Source organism: Sus scrofa, chromosome 14, assembly GCF_054392235.1.
Source record: "Sus scrofa isolate SSC_HxYL_T2T_F1_AM1 chromosome 14, Sscrofa_HxYL_maternal_Yorkshire_Landrace_v2.0, whole genome shotgun sequence".
Taxonomy (NCBI): Eukaryota; Metazoa; Chordata; class Mammalia; order Artiodactyla; family Suidae; genus Sus; species Sus scrofa.
Genome location: NC_139396.1, coordinates 129,244,051 through 129,268,533, shown reverse-complemented (window position 1 = coordinate 129,268,533; position 24,483 = coordinate 129,244,051). Strand labels below are relative to the sequence as shown.

At 40.2% G+C, this 24,483-nt stretch overlaps 2 protein-coding genes across 6 annotated transcripts in view; one reads left to right on the top strand and one right to left on the bottom strand.

Moving 5' to 3' along the window:
• CYP2C42 (cytochrome P450 C42) overlaps positions 1–24,483 on the bottom strand; it is a 61,587-nt gene that overhangs the window by 25,076 nt on the left and 12,028 nt on the right. For 2 of the 5 annotated variants that reach the window (XR_014825735.1, XR_014825736.1), the window contains exons 1-6: positions 9,972–10,172; positions 8,299–8,461; positions 7,968–8,117; positions 4,611–4,771; positions 3,194–3,370; positions 623–764 (exon numbers count right to left, since the gene is read on the bottom strand). Coding sequence is in view for 3 of the 5 variants with exons in the window: in NM_001167835.1 (NP_001161307.1) it covers positions 623–764; positions 3,194–3,370; positions 4,611–4,771; positions 7,968–8,117; positions 8,299–8,461; positions 9,972–10,139 (961 nt within the window). In the remaining 2 variants the exon portion in view is untranslated. 5 annotated transcript variants of the gene reach the window in all.
• LOC102166602 (ATM interactor) lies at positions 17,360–19,922 on the top strand. The gene is given in 3 exon segments (XM_021074023.2): positions 17,360–18,415; positions 18,418–18,621; positions 18,624–19,922. Coding segments are annotated over 3 exon segments (2,457 nt in total). The 5' UTR covers positions 17,360–17,370; the 3' UTR covers positions 19,832–19,922.

Genomic DNA, 24,483 nt, shown 5'->3' with positions numbered 1-24,483 from the left:
ATAAAAGATAAAATACCTGACCCAAAGAGAAATTCTTATTTTAGCAACCTATTTTTCTGGACTCAGACTTCTGGAAAAATATGTTCCTTTTGGCATATATTCTGCCTAAATAGCAATACATGTCTTCTGAATGTAACCTTTTAGAATACTTACCAGACTACAGTAATTTTCCCAGGCCACCTCATTTAAATCTTATAATTTCCATTTCCATTTCAATAAAGACAGTGTTCATTTGTCCTACCCCAGCAATAGAGCATTTTAAGAATTGGGTAAATTTCTGTAGGAACATGCCTACCATTCAAAGTGACTTCTTCTTAAAAAAATAATCTGTATGTGATCTTAATCAACTCATAGTTACTGTGCCTGCTACAAATTGCCTCCCATAGCTATTTGGGGGCAATAGCTATTTACTGCAGCTGTTTTACTGCCCACACCATCTTCATTTCTCTATTCATCCTTTCCTGTTGTCCAAAGTTGTCTCATTTTATCTCTTCATCAGATATCAACAAATTGCAGTTGATAGTATACAAATTTAAATAATGAAGCTTCTCTAACAATAGTGGTGTTTTGTCAAATTCTGTTCTGAAATCTGTTCTGCCTCCACCCCCATATGTGGTCATACCTGTGACCTCTGGGTGCTTCAGTAGAAGCAGGAGTCCATATCTCATGGTGGTGCTTGTTGTCTCTGCACCAGCAGAAAACATATCAGATACAGTGGCTATCAAGTTTTCAATTGTATATTCAGACTGTTGATTGTGCTTTTCCTAGGAACAATTTAATGCCATTATTTGACAAATTAGTTTGCCAGTTTATTTAATTACAAGAAATCCAAAATAACTGAGGCCATTATAAAGTTAAGCAAACTTAGAACTGGAGATGCAATATTTGGAAAAAAAACTACTGCACTGTTTGGCAGAGACCGTGGAATAGTTGACCCAGTCTACATTTCCTACTCTTGCACCCCTTGCTTTCCTAAAAATTCCATTTTCCCAATGTCTTGTAGTTACATGGATCACACAACATAATTCTTGCCCATGAGATATAAGGAACTATGTGTTGGAAAAGCGTCTCCTTTCCACTTACTCAAACACAGGTGGAGGTATAATGAATGTCATCTTGAGATATGGAGAGAGAAGCGTGAAGATGAAGACTGTGTAATAAATATAGTGGGGGAAAATGGAAGACACCTGACTGTGAAGCTTCAGGGCTACTCTACTATCTCTAGACTGGCTCACTACAAGATTAATTATATGTGAGATAAATAAACCCACTATTTGTTAAAGCTCTTTTTTTTTTCTTTTTTCTTTTTAGGGCTGCATGTGGGGCATATGGAAGTTCCCAGGCTAGGGGTTGAATCAGAGCTGCAGCTGCCGGCCTAAGTCACAGCCACAGCAATTCAGGATCTGAGCCGCATCTGTGACCTATACCATAGCTCATGCCAATGCCAGTTACTTAGCCCACTGAGCAAGGTAGGTATTGAACCTACATCCTCATGGATACTAGTCGGGGTGGTTACTGCTGAGCCACAACAGGAACTCCCACGGTAAATCTATTGCTAACTGGGTTTTCTCTTATTTGTAGACAAACATAACCATAGTTGATAGAAATAGGCAAACTAGGGTCATATCATGAAAGGTCTCATAAGTCTGAATCAATGCCTACAATTTTCTTCTTCTGATAGAGAATTTATATGGACATCAGTATTGCCTATTGACTTATTATGATGAAAAAAAGTTGCAAACATTAATATGGCAGTACCTTAAAAAATGGATTATAGAGGAGTTCCTGTTGTGGCTCAGTGGTTAACAAACCCAACTAGGATCTGTGAGGATGTGGGTTCAATCCCTGGCCTTGCTCATTGGGTTAAGGATCTGGTGTTGCTGTGAGCTGTGGGGTAGGTCACAGATGCGGCTCAGATCCTGTGTTGCTGTGGCCATGGTGTAGGCCAGCAGCTGTAGCTCTGATTTGACCCCTAACCTGGGAACTTCCATATACTGCAGGTACTGCCCTAAAAAAAAAAACCAAAAAAAAGTATTATAGAAAAAGAATGGATTCACAAAACAAAATGGAACTGGTCACTAGCATCTTTCAAAGGAGGCAATAGACAACTTGGCCAATGAAACAAGTGTAGGAACAAAACAAGATAATTTTAGCTTTCATATTTACCTATATGATTATCCTTATCAGGGAGCTTTATATCTTAATATGATCTTGATTTAATGCCTAATGCCCTTTCATTTCAGCCTAAAGGACTCTCCCCAGCATTTCTTAGGGCAGATCTTCTAGCAATAAAACTCCCTTAGCTTATGTTATTTAAGAATGTCTGAATGTTTTCATTTTTGAAGGATAGTTTCACTGCATCTAGAATTTTTGATAGACAGTTTAAAAAATTAACCCTTAGAACGCTGCCTTCTTGTCTGCATTCTTTCTTTTTTATCTAATGATTTTTTTTCCATTATAGCTGGTTTATTATCTGCATTGTTTCAGATAAGAAATTGGATGTTAACATTATCAAGGATTTCTTGTATATGATGAGTTGCTTCTCTCTTTTCTGTTTTCACATTTCTCTTTTAGTCTTTGGCTTTTGACTGATTACAATGTGTCTCAGTATGAATCTCTTTGAATTTATTTTCTCAGGGTATGTTGAACTGCTTGAATTTGTAGATTCATATCTTTTATCAAACTTGAGAAGTTTTCAGCTATTATTTTTCAAGGATTTTTTCCTGTCTCTTTATCTTGCTTCTCTTTGTGAGAGTCCCATACTGTTCATATGTTTCATAGTGTACCATATTCCTTTATGGTATTTTATTTATCATAATTGTTTTCTTCTTTCTACTGCTAAGAGTGAGTTATTTCAGTTACTCTATCTTATTTTAGTTCATATTGCATACACTGTGTAAAAGAATCATGTCCATCTTCATATTATGGCATACCATTTAATATTTTCTAACTTGCATGTAATTGTTTCACCTGAAATATGCATTCTACTTCTCAGGTAGTACCTAAAGAATATGGTCTTTGTAGTCTAGTTGCTTAACAATACAGTTTCACGTCTTCCGTGATGCTTAGTACAGATGCATGCACACAACAGGTGCTTAAAGTGCTTGTCAAGCATATCTTGCCTGACCATTGAAACATCCTTAATAACTATAGAATTAATGAACCACAAAATCACAAGTAGTCAAAATTGTACCTGTTCCATTTTGATCAGGAAACAGTCAATGAAGTCCCGAGGATTGTTAATGTCCAGTGATTCTTGGTGTTCTTTTACTTTCTTCAAAACATAACTTTTCAAATAAGCAATATTTTTAAGTAATTTGTTATGAATTCCTGGAGAATAATCAATGAGAGCAGGGAAGTTATTACAGACCTAAAAGAAAAAACAATATTTACCAAGAAATCATTTATTGAAGATATACACACCATATGTCAAGCTTTGGTTAGATACTGGAGCTACAAAGAAGAATTAAAAAATACCCTCATTCTTGAGAAGGAACTTTTTACTGTACATATAAAGTAATTCTCTATGCTGATAGAAAAATTTGAGGGAGAAAGATTTGAGAGGATCAAAGTTGATAATCATCTCCTGCATCACATATGGTTTTTGCAGTACAAAAGCATATTTATAACAAATTTATGGAATTGTTTTTTATATACAATTATACAAAATATTTATAACAGTTTTCTGGAAAGGAAACAACTTTTTCCTACAGACCTGATATAGGATGGCATGAATTCCTATGATTCATATTTTGTGGATAATAATAGAGGTTAAGGGAGTATGGGCAATCTGATCTAGAACACAAAGCTAGTTCCTACTGCTTCTTCTTCTATCAAGCAGCCTCAGAAATAGAATCAGTATCTTGGAACCACCTGGGGCTTGAAGATACTATGAAATCCAATTGACCATTTTATGGATCAAGTAATGGTGCAGAAGAGCAGTTAAGTATTTGCTATAAGATTACAGAGTTGTCTTTTATACAGAATGCAGGGTATGCCAGCTCAGCACAAGGTAAAACTGTGATGTATACTAATGGTTAATATAACATAACTCAATGACTGGTCATCCCTAACCCACTTAGTTGTCAGTTAGGATACTAGCTGAAGAATCAAACAGCTCTACTCTGGTCAGTGTTTCCTGGCAGCATCTGTGGTCCCAAACATTCTCCTTCCTTGATATTCTAAATTAGGATAGTTCTGCCAAGTAATGTGATGAAGAAGTCATTAAGTGTTGATTGGATATCAACCATTATAGGTAACAAAAGATTTTCAAAAAGGGCTTAGATGTATCTTGATTGCTATAGCCATGTTTTTGGCAGTTACTAAAGTACTTCATGGAAACTGGGCTTTGGAAACAGACTTTTGTGGACAAACTATTGGACAGGGAGCCATTTGGCTCCAATTCCAGCTCTACATTTAGGCATTAGTTTTCTTGTATGTAGAATAAAGGGCTTGGCTATTTTTTGCATATATCCACTCACTGATGCTAAACTCTGAACAGGATTTTTGCTTTTACACATTCACTTCACAGCTTGGTCCATATAGAACATTTAACTTATCAGAGAAAAGAGCATAGATTAGACCTCAGGAAGAAAGGATCTTGGCCTCACCTGGATCCATGGAGAGCTCAGAATATTGAGGTTTTCATGGAATTTTTCCAACAAGGTAAGAAAATCCTGATCTGTATAATCAAAACGATTTTGGAAAATAATGGAGCAGATCACATTGCAGGGAGCACAGTCCAGGATAAAAGTGGGATCACAGGGTGAGGCTAAAGAATAGGAAACATTTTTAAAAAGTGTTAAAATACACATATAGAAGTTTTGTCTTTGTTTTAGCAGGTAATGGTAACTTTAGAAACTTTAAAGCAATATCTATCTAGAAATTCCCTTAGAAAAATTTCAGCATGCATTAAATCAACATATTACTTTTCCTTTAAACTTGAGTTGACCATTACATCCTAGCTAGTTAAATAAATTATTTTTAAAATACTCCACCCTGGAGTTCCCATCATGGTGTAGCAGAAATGAATCCAACTAGGAACCATGAGGTTGTGGGTTTGATCCCTGGCCTTGCTCAGTGGGTTAAGGATCTGGCATTGCCGAGAGCTGTGGTGTATGTTGCAGATACAGCCTGGATCTGGCTTTGCTGTGGCTGTGGCATAGGTTGGTAGCTGTAGCTCTGATTGGATCCCTATCCTGGGAACCTCCATTTGCCATAGGTATGGCCCTAAAAGGCCAATAAATAAATAAATAAATAAAGAAACAAACTCCACCCCTCATCTCTTTTTTAAATACCCCAATAACTCATGGTATAGCCTTCTTTTTATTAAGACCTAATAATTCAAGTTATTAGCACAGAATTACGTGTCTACAAAGCACTGATAGAGGAAGAAAGAAGACAGTGACCTGGAAACCTGGAAACTTTTTATGTATAATGAATAATTAAAGGATCCGTGTGTAGGAAATCAGAGAGAAACCCTAAAGAGCAAGAAATTATGAGTAAATTCAGATGAAAGGAATAAATGTAAAAAATAATAAGCTACCCATGTTGTATGAGAAGAAAAGCTAACATGAATGAACAAAAATGAAAGATTTGATTGCATAAAAGTAAAATGATGAATTTTGTCTCAAACTTAAGTCACAGGTAGGACAAACATAAAGTTTAATTGATAAATGGAGTTCTTACATTTCTTCATTTCATTATGGGGCAAGAATTTCCTTCTCTAGGAAGTACCCATCATCTCCAATCAAACATTAAATTTAATTGGTTTGCCCTTTTGTGGATTTCTTTTATATTGCTCTCTACAGAAAACAGGTAGAGAAATTAGAGGAATGGTTTTGTTTTTGGTGGGGAAAAAGTATGAAATAAAATTTTAGTCAAATGACCTACAACTAGTCAAATAACTTGATGGATATAAAGCCCCCTATTTCATGTCTACAGACGTAATTAAGGATAACTTGAATAAAAACTAATGTGAAGAAATGATAAAGTATAGGAAACCTGCTGAGTTACCTCTCCCAATGCCATTGAACTTCTCAGGGCTCTCAGCTTTTAGAAAAAGTTTTAATTTAACTAGAGGAATGGAGAGTTATTATGGAAACCTTGAGGCCTTTATGTGATTTGTGATTCATAGGTAATATCTAATTTTTTATCTTTCCTTTCACTACATTTGGAAGAGTGAATTAAAAAACAGGGAAATTTGGATGCAAGCTGAAAATTAGAGTCTTTGGGAGAAGAATTTCATAGGTCAATAATAACTACCATAAAAGTTCTTACTTAAAACCCAGTACAGAGTGGGGGAAAAGATAAGCAAATCTAAGAACAGGGTCAGCTTATGGTTAGGGAACACAGGGCAAAGAGTTATTAATAATAGATGAAATCTAGTTAAGTGAATCATTTTATAAACTGGTATTTGTGTATTTTACAGAATTATGCTATAGCATATGCTTTCTAAAAATGTGTAAAACAATGTTAGGTACTGTGTAACATGAAATAATTCATGCTGATAGTTTTTAAAGTAGTCCTGTGTAGGCAGCCAAGGCATGGAAATGACCTAAATGTATATTAGTAGATGAATGGATTAAGAAGATGTGGTACAGATACTATTCAGCCATAAAGAATGAAATAATGCCATTTGCAGCAACATAGATGCAAATAGAGATTCTCATACTAAGTGAAGTAAGTCAGAAAGAGATAGAAAAATACCATATGATGTCACTTATATGTGAAATCTAAAATATGGCACAGGAGTTCCTGTCATGGCTTGGTGGTTAACGAATCTGACCAGGAAGTTGCAGGTTCGATTCCTGGCCTTGCTCAGTGGGTTAAGGATCCAGCGTTGCCATGAGCTGTGGTGTAGGTTGCAAGCATGGCTCGGATCCCACGTTGCTGTGGCTCTGGCATAGGCTGGTGGCTATGGCTTGGATTCGACCCCTAGCCTGGGAACCTCCATATGCCGTGAGAGCGGCCCAAGAAATGGCAAAAAGATAAAATAAATAAATAAATAAAATAAAATATGGCACAGATGAACCTATCTACAGAACAGAAAGAGACTCATGGACATGGAGAACAGACTTATGGTTTCCAAGGGGGAGAGGGAGGGAGTGGGATGGACTGGGAGTTTGGGGTTAGTAGATGCAAACTGTTACATTTAGAATGGATAAACAAGGAGGTCTTGCTGTATACCAGAGGGAACTACATCCAATCACTTGTGATAGGCCATGATAGAAGGTAATATGAGAAAAAGGATGTATATCTATATATATGTGTGTATGAGTGGGTCACTATGCTGTACAGTAGAAACTGACAGAACATTGTAAATCAACTATACTTTAATTTAAAAAATTTAAAGAAATAAAACAGTCCTGTGTGTACAGGACTATCACAGTTGCTGAGGGCTGTACTAAGGCTAATATCCAAGGAGATATTTAAGCACTTAAAACCACAGATAGCATCAATACTGGCCACTTATGAAGGCAAGTGTCCTAGAAGAAACTATCAGATGTGTCAGTGAAGCTGATCATTCAGAGACCAATTCAGTGAAAGGACATATCAATTTTTTCATGTGAGGGGTCATTCACTGGACAACTATTCCCCAGTAAAATGTTCCAGAATAGATATCCCAGAGTGATGCTACAGGACAGCATTGCTATTTAACTTTTTGAGCATGTGAGACTCAAAACCTTCTATACTCATGATGTATGATTTAAACATAAAGCTGGACAGAACCTTTTATACTCACACTGCTTGTACAGTGGTGCACACATACAAGCATAGGTCCCCAAATCCCCCTTGGTTCCCTCTTCTTCACACCCTCCCTCCTCCACATGAAGCCTGACAACCATTACCCATATGAAAGATGTGGCTGCCCCTGAAATGTTTCCAAAGACGTCGTTGGAGAGAGAGCAGTCTGTTAAGGTCAGAGTCTGTTAAGGTCAGAGTTAACAGAGTATAGATTCACCCACCATTGGTTTTTCTTAACTCCTCCACAAGGCAGCAGGCTTCCTCCTGAATGCGATCCTCAATGCTCCTTTTCCCCATCCCTAAATTCCGCAAGGTCATGAGGGAGAAGCGCCGGATTTCCTTCCATTTCTTTCCATTGCTGAAGATGATTCCTACCAGGAGGGGAAACAGAAACTAGGAGGAGGGTCCCAGGCAGGGAGGACTGAGCTGACACTTAGCATCCTCACAGATGGACCATGCTCTGCCTGAAGTGCTCTTCAAATTCCTGTTTCCCATCCTCCCCACCCCAGCCCTTCCTTTATCAATGTTGAGTAAGCACACATGCACAGCTACCAAGTCCTTTGTGAGTTTTTTCGGCCACTGGGAAATGGCCTCTTCCAGAAAACTCCTCTCCCAGATCAACCAGAGCTTCCTTCACTGCTTCATATCCATATAACACCACAGTGGGCTTGATGCCAAAATACACGGTGAACACAGGGCCATAGACTTCTGCGAGCTGGGAAAAGGAAAAGAGATTCACATATGAGCAAAAATGAAGTCACAATCTGGTCTACATTTAATGAATGATTAAGATGGGATTATCATCATATTGTTGAAGTTTTCATTCTGCCACACACACATTTTCAAATATTTCTCAATATTAGATGGAGATTGATAGAACTGCTATTTATGGAGGGTCTATCCTGTGCCAGGCAATGATCATAGTCTTGGTTAATGATCCCATTGATACAGTTAATCCTCCCATCAACTCTTGAGTAGGTTTAGTTGCCCCGTTTTTCAAATAAGAAACAAAGGTTCAAAGAATTTCAAATTCATTTCAGTGTTCCCCAGCAAATAAATAGAAGACACACATGTGCACACTGCTTGGTTGACCCAGGACTCCTGAGCAATTCATTAGCCCCGATGCCCATCTTGGGACCAAAAATCAGCTGAGTGCTTTAGAATCTCTTGTGAAGCTCCTCCCATGGGGCTTCTGACACAGTAAGCCTATAATAAATCCTAGAAATCTACATTTGAAAAAAATTACACCAGATGACTCAAATGCCTGGCCCAGTTTGAGATCCGCTAGTATTACTAACACAGCAAGAGTGTAAGCATCACAGGCCAAAAGGACCCTGTTACCACCCAGGAGGTTTTGACTAATTTGTTCTTTTGTTCACTTATGTTTATCACAAATGTACAGATATTTTCCCAACATCAGACATAATTTGCACCTTCAGAGAGGTTTAATTTGAAAGCTGGTTAATCTGAAAAAAAAAAAAAAGAATAAAAACAAACCCCTACAGTTTATATAGAAGACAACCTTTGAATGAAATCTAAAACGGAACAAATAGTTCCATTACCATTTATCTTCAGCCAAAAATCATAGCAAATGTCTGTGAAACAGCATAGGATTTGCATTCCTTTAAGCAGCAACAGTCCCAAATATTTGCCACTTTACCACCTTATATTCATTTTTGGCCACACCCATGGCATATGGAAGCTCCTGGGCCAGGGATCAAACCTGTACCGCAGTTGCCTCCTGTGCCACAGATACACCTCAAGGGAACTTACACCACTTTATTACTTTGATTCCATCTTACAATGACAAATATTTCTGTTCATGAAAATGCATTTCTCTGTTCAATTTCTGACACTTTGATAAACTAAAAAACAAAAATCAAACAAAACATATATATATATACAGTCTTTGTGTGACTGAGTCACTTTGCTGTAAAGTAGAAATTGACAGAACACTGTAAACCAACTATAATGGAAAAAGTTAAAATCATTAAAAAACAAAGCAATTTGCCTAAAGCCAAAACAAAAAACAAAAGCAAAAAAAAAAAAACAAAAAAAAAAAACCAAACAAAACAGCAAAAAAACCCCAGTGGAAATACCAACATTCACAGGGAGCATTTGCTGTAATTTCTTTAATACTTTGCCTCCAGGAATGCATTTTATTTAAAAGTAAGGATTAATTTCCTTATCCTTTGCAAGCCAAGGAGGAGGATGAACATACTTACGTTGCTTAAGGATTTGCTGATGTTCTTAACATCCAACTGTAGGATATTTCCAAGAATTGGGAGAGGAGTGGGGCCAGGTGGGAGCTCCCCTTTCCCAGAGCTCTCTTTCCAGAGTGAAAGGAGAAGCAGACAGGAGAGACTAAGCACCAGGACCACAACCAGATCCATGATGCCTTCTCACAGAGTCTGAGCTAGCAATCCAAAGCTTTTGTAACACTTCCTACTAATCCACTTGTTAGCTTTCGTTTATAAAGTGGCCAATCAGCTGGTGCACTCAAATCTCTCTCTCTCTCTCTCTCTCTGAATGAACTTTGGCCTACTGATAAAGGTAAAAATTAAGAGTTCTTTAGTCACATTTTTTTTTTCTTTCAGTACCCCACCTGGAGATTAAGGTTTAATGGTCTGGGCGTGTCCCAGCTAATAGTATTATTTTAAAAGAAAAACACAGAGGTGGTTATAGTATGCAGCCAGGATTGAGAACCACTGAAGCAAATTATTTGGTTCCAAAAATTGCTCAGTATTCTGAATTCTCAGACTAAGTAGTTAGGAAATTATGACTTTGAAAGAAGTGAGTGTATTTTATACCTTGTATATAAAAATATTTATCCTATAATGCTTCATCAAATACTATAATACATTGTCCTTGAAAAAGGAAACTTTTAAAATAATTTAATGTACTGTTCTAACCTTGCAGCTACCAAAATATAAGCTTGCAAATGTAATTCGCATATGGTGAATGACCAATTAGCAATTGGCATGTGGTAAGTTTTTCTTTTTTCTTTTTTTTTTTTAACTTTTAAAAAGTTAATTTAAATTTTATTATTAACCATGTAATGTACTTACACATTACTAAATACTGAAAAACAGAAATCTGCTATATAGCCCCCAGTCCCTCCCACTCTTGAAGATGTTTCTTCTGATAGTTCCCTCCAGTTACCTATATGCTATGATCAGCATGTGCTAAGTTTTTCACACATATTTTACCATTAACTTCCTCCTATAAAATACTGAGAAGTAAACATTTTTAGTTTTCTTTTTCAAATGGGGAAAGGGAGACCTGTTCAGTATTACACAGCTCATATGACAAAACTGGGATCTGAACTGAAACATCACATGTCTACTGTGATGTACGTTGACTTGCACCATCGCTGCCTCGGGAATAATTTCATCAAAACAAACCAAAACCCTAAGAACTTTATTTTCTCTGAAAGCACTGTTCACAAAACAAAAGGCTTCCCATTAAATAGAAGTCTCCTATTTGACTCCAAGGAAAAACAGAGAAGGATTGTCCCCTTCCATCACTAAAGAGGAGAAACTTGCTGAAGTAACTGAGAAAAGAGCCCATTTCACAGAATTTAAGGGGGAGAAACTAGGGCTCCCTCACCTTCCCAGTCACCTCGTGACACATTATATCAGTTGCTTTTTTTCCCTTGTCATTTTCAGAAACAATGGAATGAAGAATGCACATCAAGGAACGGAGATTCTAGCCAGAACAATAGGCATGGATTCAGTGGAGGATGGGAGGCAGGGACTTCATTTAACAGACCCACAGCACAACATGAGACATGAAAAGAAGATGCCATTTTTTTTTTTTTAAATTTTATTTTCCCACTGTACAGCAAGGGGGTCAGGTTATCCTTACATGTATACATTACAATTACAGTTTTTCCCCCATCATTTCTTCTGTTGCAACATGAGTATCTAGACATAGTTCTCAATGCTATTCAGTGGGATCTCCTTGTAAATCTATTCTAGGTTGTGACTGATAAGCCCAAGCTCCCGATCCCTCGCACTCCCTCCCCCTCCCATCAGGCAACCACAAGTCTCTTCTCCAAGTCCATGATTTTCTTTTCTGAGGAGATGTTCATTTGTGCTGGATATTCGATTCCAGTTATAAGTGATATCATATGGTATTTGTCTTTGTCTTTCTGGCTCATTTCACTCAGTATGAGATTCTCTAGTTCCATCCATGTTGCTGCAAATGGCATGATGTCATCCTTTTTTATGGCTGAGTAGTATTCCATTGTGTATATATACCACCTCTTCCGAATCCAATCCTCTGTCGATGGACATTTGGATTGTTTCCATGTCCTGGCTATTGTGAATAGGGCTGCAATGAACATGCGGGTGCATGTGTCTCTTTTGAGTAGAGCTTTGTCCGGATAGATGCCCAAGAGTGGGATTGCAGGGTCATATGGAAGGTCTATGTATAGATTTCTAAGGGATCTCCAAACTGTTCTCCATAGTGGCTGTACCAGTTTACATTCCCACCAACAGTGTAGGAGGGTTCCCTTTTCTCCACAGCCCCTCCAGCACTTGTTATTTGTCGATTTATTAATGATGGCCATTCTGACTGGTGTGAGGTGGTATCTCATGGTAGTTTTGATTTGCATTTCTCTTATAATCAGCGATGTTGAGCATTTTTTCATGTGTTCGTTGGCCATCTGTATATCAAGAAGATGCCATTTAATGGTCATGAGGTTCTAAATGCCAGGAAATGGTATACATTACTAGATCACTAAGGACAATGCTCGTACAAAGCCATGTTCTACAGATATCATTGTATTTGTTCTAAGTTGATTAATGAAGTTACTTCTAAGCTCTTTTCATAAGGAAAATTAAGATTTGTCAGACTGCAGTTAGAAAATGTTTTATCCCTCATGTTTACAGGAATTCTGACAATTAACAGAGAAGTTTCATACCTATCACATCCCTTCAGAGTCTCTCAATTAACTTTACCTACAGTAAAATTATTCCTACTAGAGAAGAAGATGGGCTTTGAGAATTCAGTACTTGGGCCAAGGACATGGTGTCTATGGCTGGTAAAGCTGTGGCTGAACCCTATATCCCCTGAGTCTTGTATGCTTCCCTCCAAGCAAGCATTCAGTTCAGGTAAGGGCCAACATTTACTGTGTTCACCATAATTCAGTATTCATTGATTCACCCTCATCTGTAATATTTAAAATAAACATTGAGTTAATAATTACAGCATCAGCAGATTAAAACTGGAATCAGAAACATTGGTTGTGTAACCTTTGGAATTTGAATAAGCCCAGGCCTCAGTGAGTCTTTTAGCTAGGATAAAGAGCAGTAATTTGCTGCCTGGATCACACAGCTACAGCCTTTGAAAGAGCTGCAATATTTTATTTGAGATAAAAAAGGGCTCAGTTGCTGTCTTTATAGTAATCATTTTATTACTTTGCCCCACTCCTCCTGTTGGTCCCTTATCTTTTTACAGAATGAAAGAATTATAAATATTTTAGAGGCAGGAGGGATTTCAGAAATCCACTCATCTAATTCCACCTCACTGAGTGGAGTGACTCAGTCAGGTGAAGTGGCACCAACATATCAGGACAAGACCCTGTCCTAGAATCCAGGTTTTCCAACACCCAGTTCAACAATTTCTCCCATCATTTGCATCACCTCGAAGTCTTCTGCAGTTAAAGAGTAATATAAACCTCAGCCTAGGTAGAATTATAAATTGAAACTCTTTAAATAACCTTTTTCATTGAAGCATAATATACACAGAGAATGCTGCATTTGTCTTTTCTAGGGCTGCGCTATGGCATATGGAGGTTCCCAGGCTAGGGGTCTAATCGGAGCTGTAACTGCCAGCCTATACCACAGCCACAGCAACCTGGGTCCAGAGTCACGTCTGCGATCTACACCACAGCTCATGACAACACTGGATCCTTAACCCACTGAGTGAGGCCAGGGATCGAACCCGCAACCTCATGGTTCCTAGTTGGGTTCGTTAACCACTGCACTACGATGGGAACTCCTATTGCATGTGTCTTAAATGTATGGCTCAATATATTGTGAACACATACCATACAACCAACAGACAGGTCAAGAAAAGAATTAGCCAGGACTGAGAAGCCCATTATGCCTCCTCTACTCATTCCTTACCCCTCACCCCAAATGTATTCTGCTTCAGGCCATAGGTTAGCTTTGCCTGTTTGTAATCTTTAAATAAATGGAAGCATACATTATGTTTTTAAAGTATCTACCTTTTTAACACTTAATTCATTTGTGAGATTCTCTGGTGCTGTTGCAAATAATAGTAAAATTATACTTTTTGATTAGTTTTGTATAACCATTTTACAATTTATTTATTTATTTTTTTGTTTTTGGTCTTTTTGCTATTTCTTGGGCCGCTCCCGCGGCATATGGAGGTTCCCAGGCTAGGGGTCAAATCGGAGCTGCAGCCTCCGGCCTACGCCAGAGCCACAGCAATGCGGGATCCGAGCCGCGTCTGCAACCTACACCACAGCTCACGGCAATGCCAGATCCTTAACCCACTGAGCAAGGGCAGGGACCGAACCCGCGACCTCATGGTCCCTAGTCAGATTCGTTAACCACTGCGCCACAACGGGAACTCCAATTTATTTTTTGCATTGTATTGTTACAGATATTTGGATTGCTTCCAGATTGGTATTAATCTGAATGTTGCCATTATGAACATTCTTAACTATGTCTTTTTGGTGTCCCATTGTACTGAATTTCTGTTCAACACATACCTACAAGTAGAACTTATTCACTTTAAGTAAACACTGCCAAATAATTGTCCAAATGGTCGAACCAATTTACAATTTTATTTTGAGAATACCAATTCCTTCACTTTCTTGCCAGCACTTAGAATAATCAATCTTTTTTTTTTCATTTTAATCATTCTGACAGGTATATAACAATACCTGAGGTTTGAATTTGCATTTCTGTGATGCTTAATTAATAATGCTGAGCCCTTTTCAGATGTCCATTGGCAATATTAAATCTTTTGTGAAGGGCTTGTATATTTGGATATCCATATATATGCATACAGGTATATATATAATATAGTGCAAGTATATAGAAAAGTTGGCAGTATGTATTTGAATACTTTGAGAGTAAAATGCTGACCTAGTGTTCTAAAAACTTAAAATATATAGTATGCATTTTCTAAAAACTAGGTGATTTTCCTGTATAACCTTAACACAAACTTAAAATTCAGGAAATTAATATTGGTGCATTTGGACCATCTGCTTCTTATCTTTTTTTGTTTTTTTGTTTTTTTTCTTTTTAGGGCCACAACCATGACATATGTGGTTCCCAAGCGAGGGGTCCAATTTGGAGAGCTGCCAGCCTACCCCACAGCCACATCAACATCAGATCTGAGCCGCGTCTGCAACCTACATCACAGCTCACAGCAACGCCAGATCCCTAGCCCACTGAGCAAGGCCAGGGATCGAACCTGCAACCTCATGGTTCCTAGTTGGATTCATTTCTGCTGTACCAGGACAGGAACTCCTGCTTCTTATCTTTGTCTTTCACAATACATCCCCCAAATATTTCTCATGTCTGGCTGAGAATCTCAGTTCAAAACCCAGAATCACACTTTGCAACTAGGTATCATATCTCTTTAGTAAACTTTGTCTGGAACTGCTCCTCATTCTTCCTTGACTTCCATGACTTTGCCACTCTTGAAAGATATAAGCTGGGATATTTGTAAAATGACCCTTGGTCTGAGTTTATCTGATGTTTCCTCATGATTACATTCAGTTCATGCATCTCTGACAGGAATATTACAAAATAATGGCTTTTCTTCTTATTGCATCCTATTAGGTGACAATTTCATTCTGTTTCATTATGGGTGCTATTTGCTTTGATTACTTGGTTAGGTTATTATTTGCTGGTTTCTTCTCATCAACCCTCATGGGGTTTGACTTTCTAAACAAGGCAGCTCCCCCCACCTGCTCCATGTGGGTGCCCTCCTTACCTCTCTTGGCTATGATACCCCATGCTGGAGTGTCCTTAGCAGGAATGCTCGCTTCATCCTACTTCATGCTACATCCCCTCCCCAGGCAGCTCCATCCTCTGCTGCAGTGCCTTCCTTCCCTACCCAAGCTAAGACACCTTAATAAAGAAATCATTTTTAAAGATTAATTAATTAAACCTCAACAATACAAATACAAAGCAGTTTTTTAAAGTGGGTATACCTTGTAATGACAGTCCACAAAGAAAGAAATATGACAGTTCAAGGAGTTCTTGAAATAATGATCAGCATAATTATTCAGGGAAATACTTCTGAAAAATATGGTTAGGTACCATTCAAACTTCATGCACAAGGCTGAATTTCAAAAGATTGACAACAGCACTAATTAGCAAAGAAGTGTAAAACCAGTGCTGTCAGATTTTACTGGGAAAAATGCAAAAAATTATACTCACTTTGGAAAAGGAAAAGTAAACCTAACATCTAATTTATGTCTGGGGACCATAGGTTGAAGTGACAGCTAGAAAGACAGGACCACTTGCTTCCCAGACTAGTGGCATCAGCTGGCCTGACCTGTCCTAGGCCCCAAAGAAGGGCAAGTTCAGGGGTTTGGAGAGAAACACGGGTTCTTCAATTTAATTTTCAGTTTCCACATTAGAACGTGAGAGTCTCAGCTTCCAATTACCAGAGCACCCTTTCTGGTAATTGGGGTGTAAGTTTGGTCCACATCACCTCCACAACCACCCATGAGTGTGTGCTTTTCCAGCAGGGTTTTAAGCTATACTTGGGGGAAACTTCTGCAGAGTCCAGAGTTCACTGAGCATCCTCAGGGTCAGCCAACAATGATTTGTCCCTGGATCACTCATTCCCTCATTCATTCAATCATCCCACAAAATGAGCAGGCACATTCCAAATGGAAGGCCTGAACTTCCCTCACTCTTCCTAAGAATCCTCCTAGAGAATCCATGAGAATCAGAATCTGTACTTTTCCTCTTTTATATTAAAAATTATAAAATATTTTATAAACAAATATGACTACAAGATTGGTCCAAACCCAATATACAGAGGTTATAATGAGCAACTGAAAAAAGTCTCAGTCTCCATAGTGAGCTCTAGGTCCTATGCTGAGAGTCTAGTCACACCTCTGCAGGAAGAAGGCTCAAGATCAAAGTCTTAGCAGCTTCTCTGGAGGAAGTGGATATAGTTAGTAACATGAAATCAGGGGACAGAGTGAATGCTGATGATATGGAAAAAAGGATCCAGGAAGACCTTCAGGTAGGTTACAAAGCCAGTGCTCATTTAAGCATTCAAATCAGAGAACAATCCATCCTACACCAACGTGGCTAAGGAATAGAAATAAAAACCCACCTAGCAGGTATTATAAAATGAAGGCTCCACTGAAAGGGTATATCAACCTTTTGAGGAAAGAGGAAATGAAATTGATAGGGATAGAGCAGGGTAGTTACATAGGCAGTTGTAGAAGTCCCATTAGGGGACCACAGAGAGAGAGGAAAACCAAGGGGAAAATTTGGGAGACCACTGTAAGTTAATCATCACTCAAGAAAACCATCAGAACGTTGTGGAATGAAGTAGGCTTGCTCAACTATAAAACCATAGTAAAAGGCTCCGCACGGCTGCTGAGCGGGAGCCATGGCGGCCTCTGAGGCGGCGGCGGCGGCCGGGCCCGCGGCTCTAGCCTCGGGCGCCTCGGCCGGCCCAACTGCGGCAAGGGGAGCCGCCGCAGCCTCGGGCCCATGGGGACCCCCCGGGCGGCTGAGGGGCAGCCGGCCGCGACCCGCGAGGGCGAGGCAACAGTTCGCCGGTCCGGCGCCGCCGGCGCGGGAGCTCATCCAGCCGTCGGTGAGCGAGCTGTCCCGGGCCGTGCGGACCAACATCCTGTGCACGGTGCGCGGCTGCGGTAAGATCCTGCCCAACAGCCCCGCACTCAACATGCACCTGGTCAAGAGCCACCGCCTGCAGGATGGCATAGTGAATCCCACAATAAGAAAAGATTTGAAAACTGTACCGAAATTCTACTGTTGTCCAATTGAAGGATTCCCTAGAGGCCCTGACAGACCGTTTTCTCAATTTTCTCTTGTAAAACAGCACTTTATGAAAATGCATGCTGAAAAGAAGCATAAATGTAGTAAGTGCAGCAATTCATATGGCACTGAATGGGACTTGAAAAGACACGCAGAGGATTGTGGCAAGACCTTCCAGTGCACGTGTGGTTGTCCCTATGCCAGCAGAACTGCACTGCAGTCCCACATCTACCGAACTGGCCACGAGATCCCTGCAGAACACAGGGATCCACCTAGTAAAAAAAGGAAAATGGAAAACTGCCTGCACAACCAGAAACTGTCCAGTAAGACTGTTGAATCACTGCGTAACCAACCAACCCCTAGGCCAGACACTCAAGAACTAGAAACCTCAGAAATAAAGCTGGCGGCTTCTTTCGAAGACTCTTGCAGCTCTAATGCCAGAAAGCAGACTCTGACAACACCTCCAAGGTATCCTCAGAAGTTGCTTTTACCAAAGCCCAAAGTGGCCTTGGTAAAACTCCCCGTTATGCAGTTTTCTCCTGTGCCTGTCTTTGTGCCTACGGCAGACTCCTCAGCCCAGCCTGTGGTGTTGGGTGTCGATCAGCAGGGCGCTGCCCCCAGTGCTGTGCACTTACTGCCCTTGTCCATAGGGACCTGATCCTCGGCCTGGATTCAGAGGCCTGCTCTCTCAAGGAGAGCCTCCCTCTTTCAAAAATTGTAAATCCTGTTGCTGTTGAGCCAGTTAGCACAGGTGTTCAAGTGAACTTGGGTAAAAGTCCATCGAACCCTTTACAAGAACTAGGGAGCCCCTGTCAAAAGAACAGCATCTCTTCAATCAATGTACAGACAGATCTGTCTTACAGCACACAACCACTTCTCCGCAGTGGGCTAGCCCTGATTCCTCTGTATCGTCTTGTTCTCAAACTGATTTGACATTTGGCTCTCAAGTTTCCCTTCCCATTAGTGTTCATACGCAGACTTTTTTGCCCAGTTCTAAGGTGACCTCATCTATAGCTGCTCAGACTGATGGGTTTATAGAGGCCTGTTTCCAGCCGGGTGGGATCTCCAGAGAAACTCAAACCAGTGGAATGCAAAGCCCGGCAGATGCTCGAGAACAGATGGACCAAGCTGTAATGTGTGGAGACATTTTTGAGAGTGTCCATTCATCATATGGTGTTTCTGCAGACAATATTATAAGCAGCAGCCTAGTAGCAGAGACTGTAACTCATGGTTTGTTACCTCAGAACCACCCCAAAACTTTGAGTCAAGATATTGAGAAATCTGCACCAATTATAAACTTTAGCACACAGAATAGGTTGCTTCCTTCACAGAACATGACAGATAATCAGACCCAAACCATAGATTTACTAAGCGACCTAGAAAACATCCTGTCAAGTAATCTGCCTGCCCAGACATTGGACAATCGTGGTCTTTTGTCTGACGCAAATACTGGACCTGACACCCAGCTCCCATCTGGCCCAGCCCAGAATCCCGCAATCGATTTTGATATTGAAGAGTTCTTTTCAGCTTCAAATATCCAGACCCAAACTGAAGAGAGTGAGCTTAGCACCATGACCACTGAGCCAGTCTTGGAGTCGCTGGACATAGAGACCCAAACTGACTTCTTGCTGGCAGACACCTCTGCCCAGTCCTACACTTGTCGGGGAAACTCCAACTTCTTAGGCCTTGAAATGTTTGACACGCAGACACAGACGGACTTGAACTTCTTTTTAGACAGTAGCCCTCATCTGCCTCTGGGAAGTATTCTGAAACACTCCAGCTTCTCCATGAGTACCGATTCGTCTGACACAGAGACCCAGACTGAAGGAATCTCTGCTGCTAAAATCATCCCTGCTCTGGAAAGCAAAGTGCAGTTGAACAACGCAGAAACACAAACCATGAATTCTGGCTTTGAGACTTTGGGGAGCTTATTCTTCACCAGCAATGAAACGCAGACAGCAATGGATGACTTTCTTCTGGCTGATTTGGCCTGGAACACGATGGAATCTCAGTTCAGCTCTGTAGAAACCCAGACGTGTGCAGAACTGCACCCGGTCTCCAACTTCTAAGGGTGGAGTCCGCGTGGGGACTGGCATTTGCACCTCCCCTCTGGCTTTAGGGAGGGAGAAGGGGGACAGCAGTATTAACTCTACTGAATGTAGTTGATGATCCAGTTACTTCGATTCTTTGAGGTTCTTTGCCTTTTGTACTTGTAAACATGAAATTTGTGTAAAAACCTGTGAGTATTATAAAGTGTAAGATGTTGATCTCAAAATGATTGTTTTTGTGTCACCTACATTTGCCCTTTCAGTGTAGTCTTCCCTTCTTTTAAAAAAAAAATGTATTTCATACCTTTAAAACCCATCTAGCTGTTTAGCTGAAGCCAAGCTCACCAGGACTAGGGTACAAACTTTTCAAATCTTCAAAACATTGTAGTCAAAGTATGACTTAAATTGCACCTAAAATATTTTTTGCCAGTGCTTGTTAGAAATTCCTGTTTCACGGTAATACCTAAAGATATCTGATGCTGCGCCATCAGATTTAAACATCAGCGCTTAGATGGTTTGAGACTCGTGTCGCCTGCAGCTTCATCTGCTGTGACATCTTACTCTTCCCCAGTTTGAAGACAAAAGGAAAGCTCCAGTTGTCTTTAGCGCCTGCCAGTTTTCCTCTAGTCAGTGCCATCCTTCCTCTACATGCACCGTTACCGATGCCGCTGTACGTATATAGTACTTTCCTCACAGGAGGTGCGCTGTAAAATTTTTGCTTCAGGAAGTAGCGGCAAGCACTTAGTATAAACAGCGATCTTTCTAGTTTGAACGACAGTACATCACCGCACTGTGGCAAGGCTGGGCCTCGGGACCATGCCGGTTGGCTCTCACTGGAGTGTGCCCTACGAGCGCCCCTCCTCTTCCTCCCACAGTCGGCCAACCAGTGACTCCGAGTGTGGTCACTCTAAATGTTAAGAGGAAAAAATGTCTGGAGAAAAGGACATTCCCCGCTAAATTTCAGTACTTGGCGTGAACCTGACAGGGCAGAAGTGCAGTCGACAGTTGTGTCAAAGTGAATCTTGTCATCCACCTCTCACTTTTTCCTTGAGTGAGGAAACACACTGGTCTCGCAAGGACAGTGTTTGTGCCTTGAGGATAGCAGTTAGAGTCTAGAGCCGTCTAAGCTATGGCGTTTTGCATTTTGTCGTTCCAAGGGGGGAATACCGTCCAAGAAAGTGAGGTGAAGACTGACGGCTTCGGTAATCAAGAACATGTGTGTTTTGAGATGGATGCGTGATCAGGTCTGCTTTGGGGGGTTATTCAGGACATCCTGAGTTCTCAATTGTTGGCCAACTTCCAGGCAAGTAGAAATCAGTGAAGCCTGTAAACTTTTCTAAGTTTATCACAAAAAAAATGCTGTGTTCCTTCTGTGGCATGTGCTTTGCTGCTGAAGGCTAAATCCTCAAAAGAAATAAAACGAAGGAGGGGACTAAGAATTCGTTAAAGTAAATCAGTGGTGTTGCTACTAATTCCTGTCCTCAAGAATTGTGGGTACTGGATAAGTGACATCTCCTGCACAGACGAACTCAACCTGGTAGATGAAAGCTTGCTTTGGTCACAGTTGCCTACGAATATGGGTTTCCAAACAAACATAAAGCCTTAACTTAGAATTTCATTATGTTAGAATCATCACTGCCTTAATGTTCAAACATCTATTTAAGTTCTCCTGCTAAAGGAGAAATGCATGTTTGTTGATGGCTTTTTGTAAATAGATATGCAGCGATCTATGGCTTTAAATTTCTTGTGTGTTTCTGTGACATTGTTTGTTAATCCAGCCTATTGAGTTATTTACAGAAAAATGGAGCATGTAATATTCATGTACAAGTAAGAACTGTCTCCCCAAACCTTAGTTACCTGAATTGTTCTAAGATTATTTGTAAAAGCTGAAACTCAGTGATTAAAAAGTGAGAATTCTAAAAAAAAAAATATATATATATATAAAACCATAGTAAAAGCATGAGATATGCCTCAGGTTATTAAGTGAGAGGCCTGCATTCAGGTTCAGCAAGATAATGACCCTTAGGATTAACGACAGGAATTTAAGGAAAAGGTCACATTCCAAAGTAGAAGACCCTCATTATACAGAAACCTGAGCCGAATCAACATATTTTAGCATATGTTAGCATCCTTCTGCTGATTTGAATAAGCACCATGACAGTCCTAGTTTGAGTCAATTAGTCTCTTACCTGAAACGAAGGAGCTAGTTTGTAAGCCTCAGGTCTACCTGAAGAATGAGGAAGAAGGCAGACTTTTCCCACTCCCCAGTTTCTTTAGATTATGAAAATGTAGCCCACCTGACTCTCAGGGCAGAGCCTCCTTGCCTGCCCACTTGCATCTTTCACAAGTATCCTCTCTTAATAAATCTACTTCTTCCCCATCACTTTGTCTCTTGCTGAATTCCTTCTGTGCTGAGACACAAAGAATATGAGCCTCAATAAGTCCAGACGCTGGGTGAGTGATTCTAATTTAAAAAAAACATCGATCCAAATTCCAATTTGGGTTTATGCTGGGTTCAAGTCAGAACTGTTTGTCCTGGAGGTCAGCTCCAACAATTGGGTCCGGCAGCCAGGGTGTATACATCCTGAAAGGAGACAGACAGCATCAACGAAATAACGGAGACAGCCTCTTTGTCCCTTCTTTCAGGGCGCTGGACTGCTCAAATTTATTGGCGTAAGTGGTTAATTATATAGACAGTTTTTCACTACAGATTACATCATAGTGTCAAAAGTACATTGGTTAACTATTAGGCTTTGTTTTTTGATGACATGGTTCAGTAGCAATACGTCATGTTTTAAAATCTTTAGCCTAACTAAATTTAGTGAGTACAATTCAAGGACAAATAGGTGCAGCATATCATGTGGGAAAGAGGAGACCCAGCACAAACCATCTCATGGCCAGCTAATTCCCACAAGCTGAAGAAGTTACAAACACAAAAAATCCTGTCTTCAGACTAGTGTCTATCTTCAAAGTGTCCTTGGCAGAGAGACACTGTGAGAATATACAAATCAACTTAGCTAGATACCGCTAAAAGTTTCTAAAATCAAGGACAAAACTCACAGCTGAGTTTCTTTTGATCAAGAATAATATATGTCTAACTTCTATGAACCTCACTAAAATCCTAACTCTAAAGTTTACTGTATAACTGGTTAGTAGATAAACACTACGTTTTTAAGTTGGATTTAAATAGGGGAAAGTCCTTCAGGATGAAATTCTTATTATATTATTATTGTAATTTTGTTAAATCACAAATCACCACAGGAAAATAAGAATGGGAAATAAGAATAATAAGCAAATAATCAGGAAAGACTGAGGAAAACTGAATAACAAATAAAACAACAGGAAAGACTAGGTCACCCGAGAAATAATCCATGTTCTCCAGTGCAAACATGGAAATTGTTTTCCCAGGAAAGCCCCAATTCTTCCCCATCAACGTCAACATGAGAGCCGTGTAACCTGAAGCCTGCCCTCAGCTTGTACCATTCAGGCAGGCTTTCATCCTGACCAGAGGCCCACCTTCGGCATGTACCATTCAGGCAGGCTTTCATCCTGTCCAGAGGCTCACCTTTGGCATGTACCACTCAGGTGAGCTCCCTTCCTTGGCTAGGAACCTGCCTTCAGGTTTTTCTGCCATCAGGCAAGGTCCTTTTTTCTGATTAGGAGTCTGCCCTCGGTTTTGCACCATTCAGGCAAGCTCCCTTCTTTGGCTCCTTGTATTTTTTCAGCTCCCCACAGTTTTGGTTTCAAAATGACCGAACTTTATCAACATAAAAAAGGGTAGCATTTGGGGTATTACCTGTCATGGCAGAATGTGGCGTGGAGCTAGAAGTTGGATATTCTGAAGACCTAACAGAAAGTGATATAAAAATCTCAAAGAAATGCTGGAAAGAATCATTTCTTCTTTTCAGAGGCAGATTCTGTGCCTGGAGCTAAAAGCTCATGTTCTTTGGTTGAGAGTTTAGGAGGCAGAGCAAAATCTCTTCACTTGTGGAGATGAGATTGTACACTTGACACAAAGAACGACCCAATCGTGATTAAAGTCCAGCTTCCGGACATGGACTCTCAGGTAACTGATGATCCCAATGGAGCATCTGGCAGGTACCATTTGCTCCCTGATCTCTGTGCATGGGGTGCCACTTCCCTTAAAACAGGAGAGTCCCATGTCCCTCTCCTGAGATCTTCCCCTGAGGGAAGGATGTCTTCCTCCTCCTTTACTCCCAGTCTGAAGTTTCCCTTGGATCCAAAATAACTGATCTTAAAATCAAGAACAGGAAGCTTTTTCTTTCCCCACAACACAAATCCAAGTGTCTACTCTTGTTAGAACCAGTCTCTGGAAAACCCCGGGTCCTAGGGCAGGTCCTGAGAGTGAAAAATCTTCGTAAGAAACCTCACCTCTAGGTGTGGTCCCCTGGACTCCTCCCCTTCATTTTCTGAAGGATTTTCAGATGTGGTGAAGTCAGGACTGAAATCAGTTAAAACCAGCTGCCCAGCCCTGTTTCCAGTGACTCACACTAGGGCAGGAGCTGTGGGGTTGGAGAGGAAGCAGATTACCCTTTCATTTAAGTCCAAAGATGTGGTGAAGAAGTTAATCCTTCTGATAATGGTGGAATAACTTGATCAGTCTCACCTTCCCATGGGTAACAATGTGTCAATCTGGAGAAATTGTTCATAAG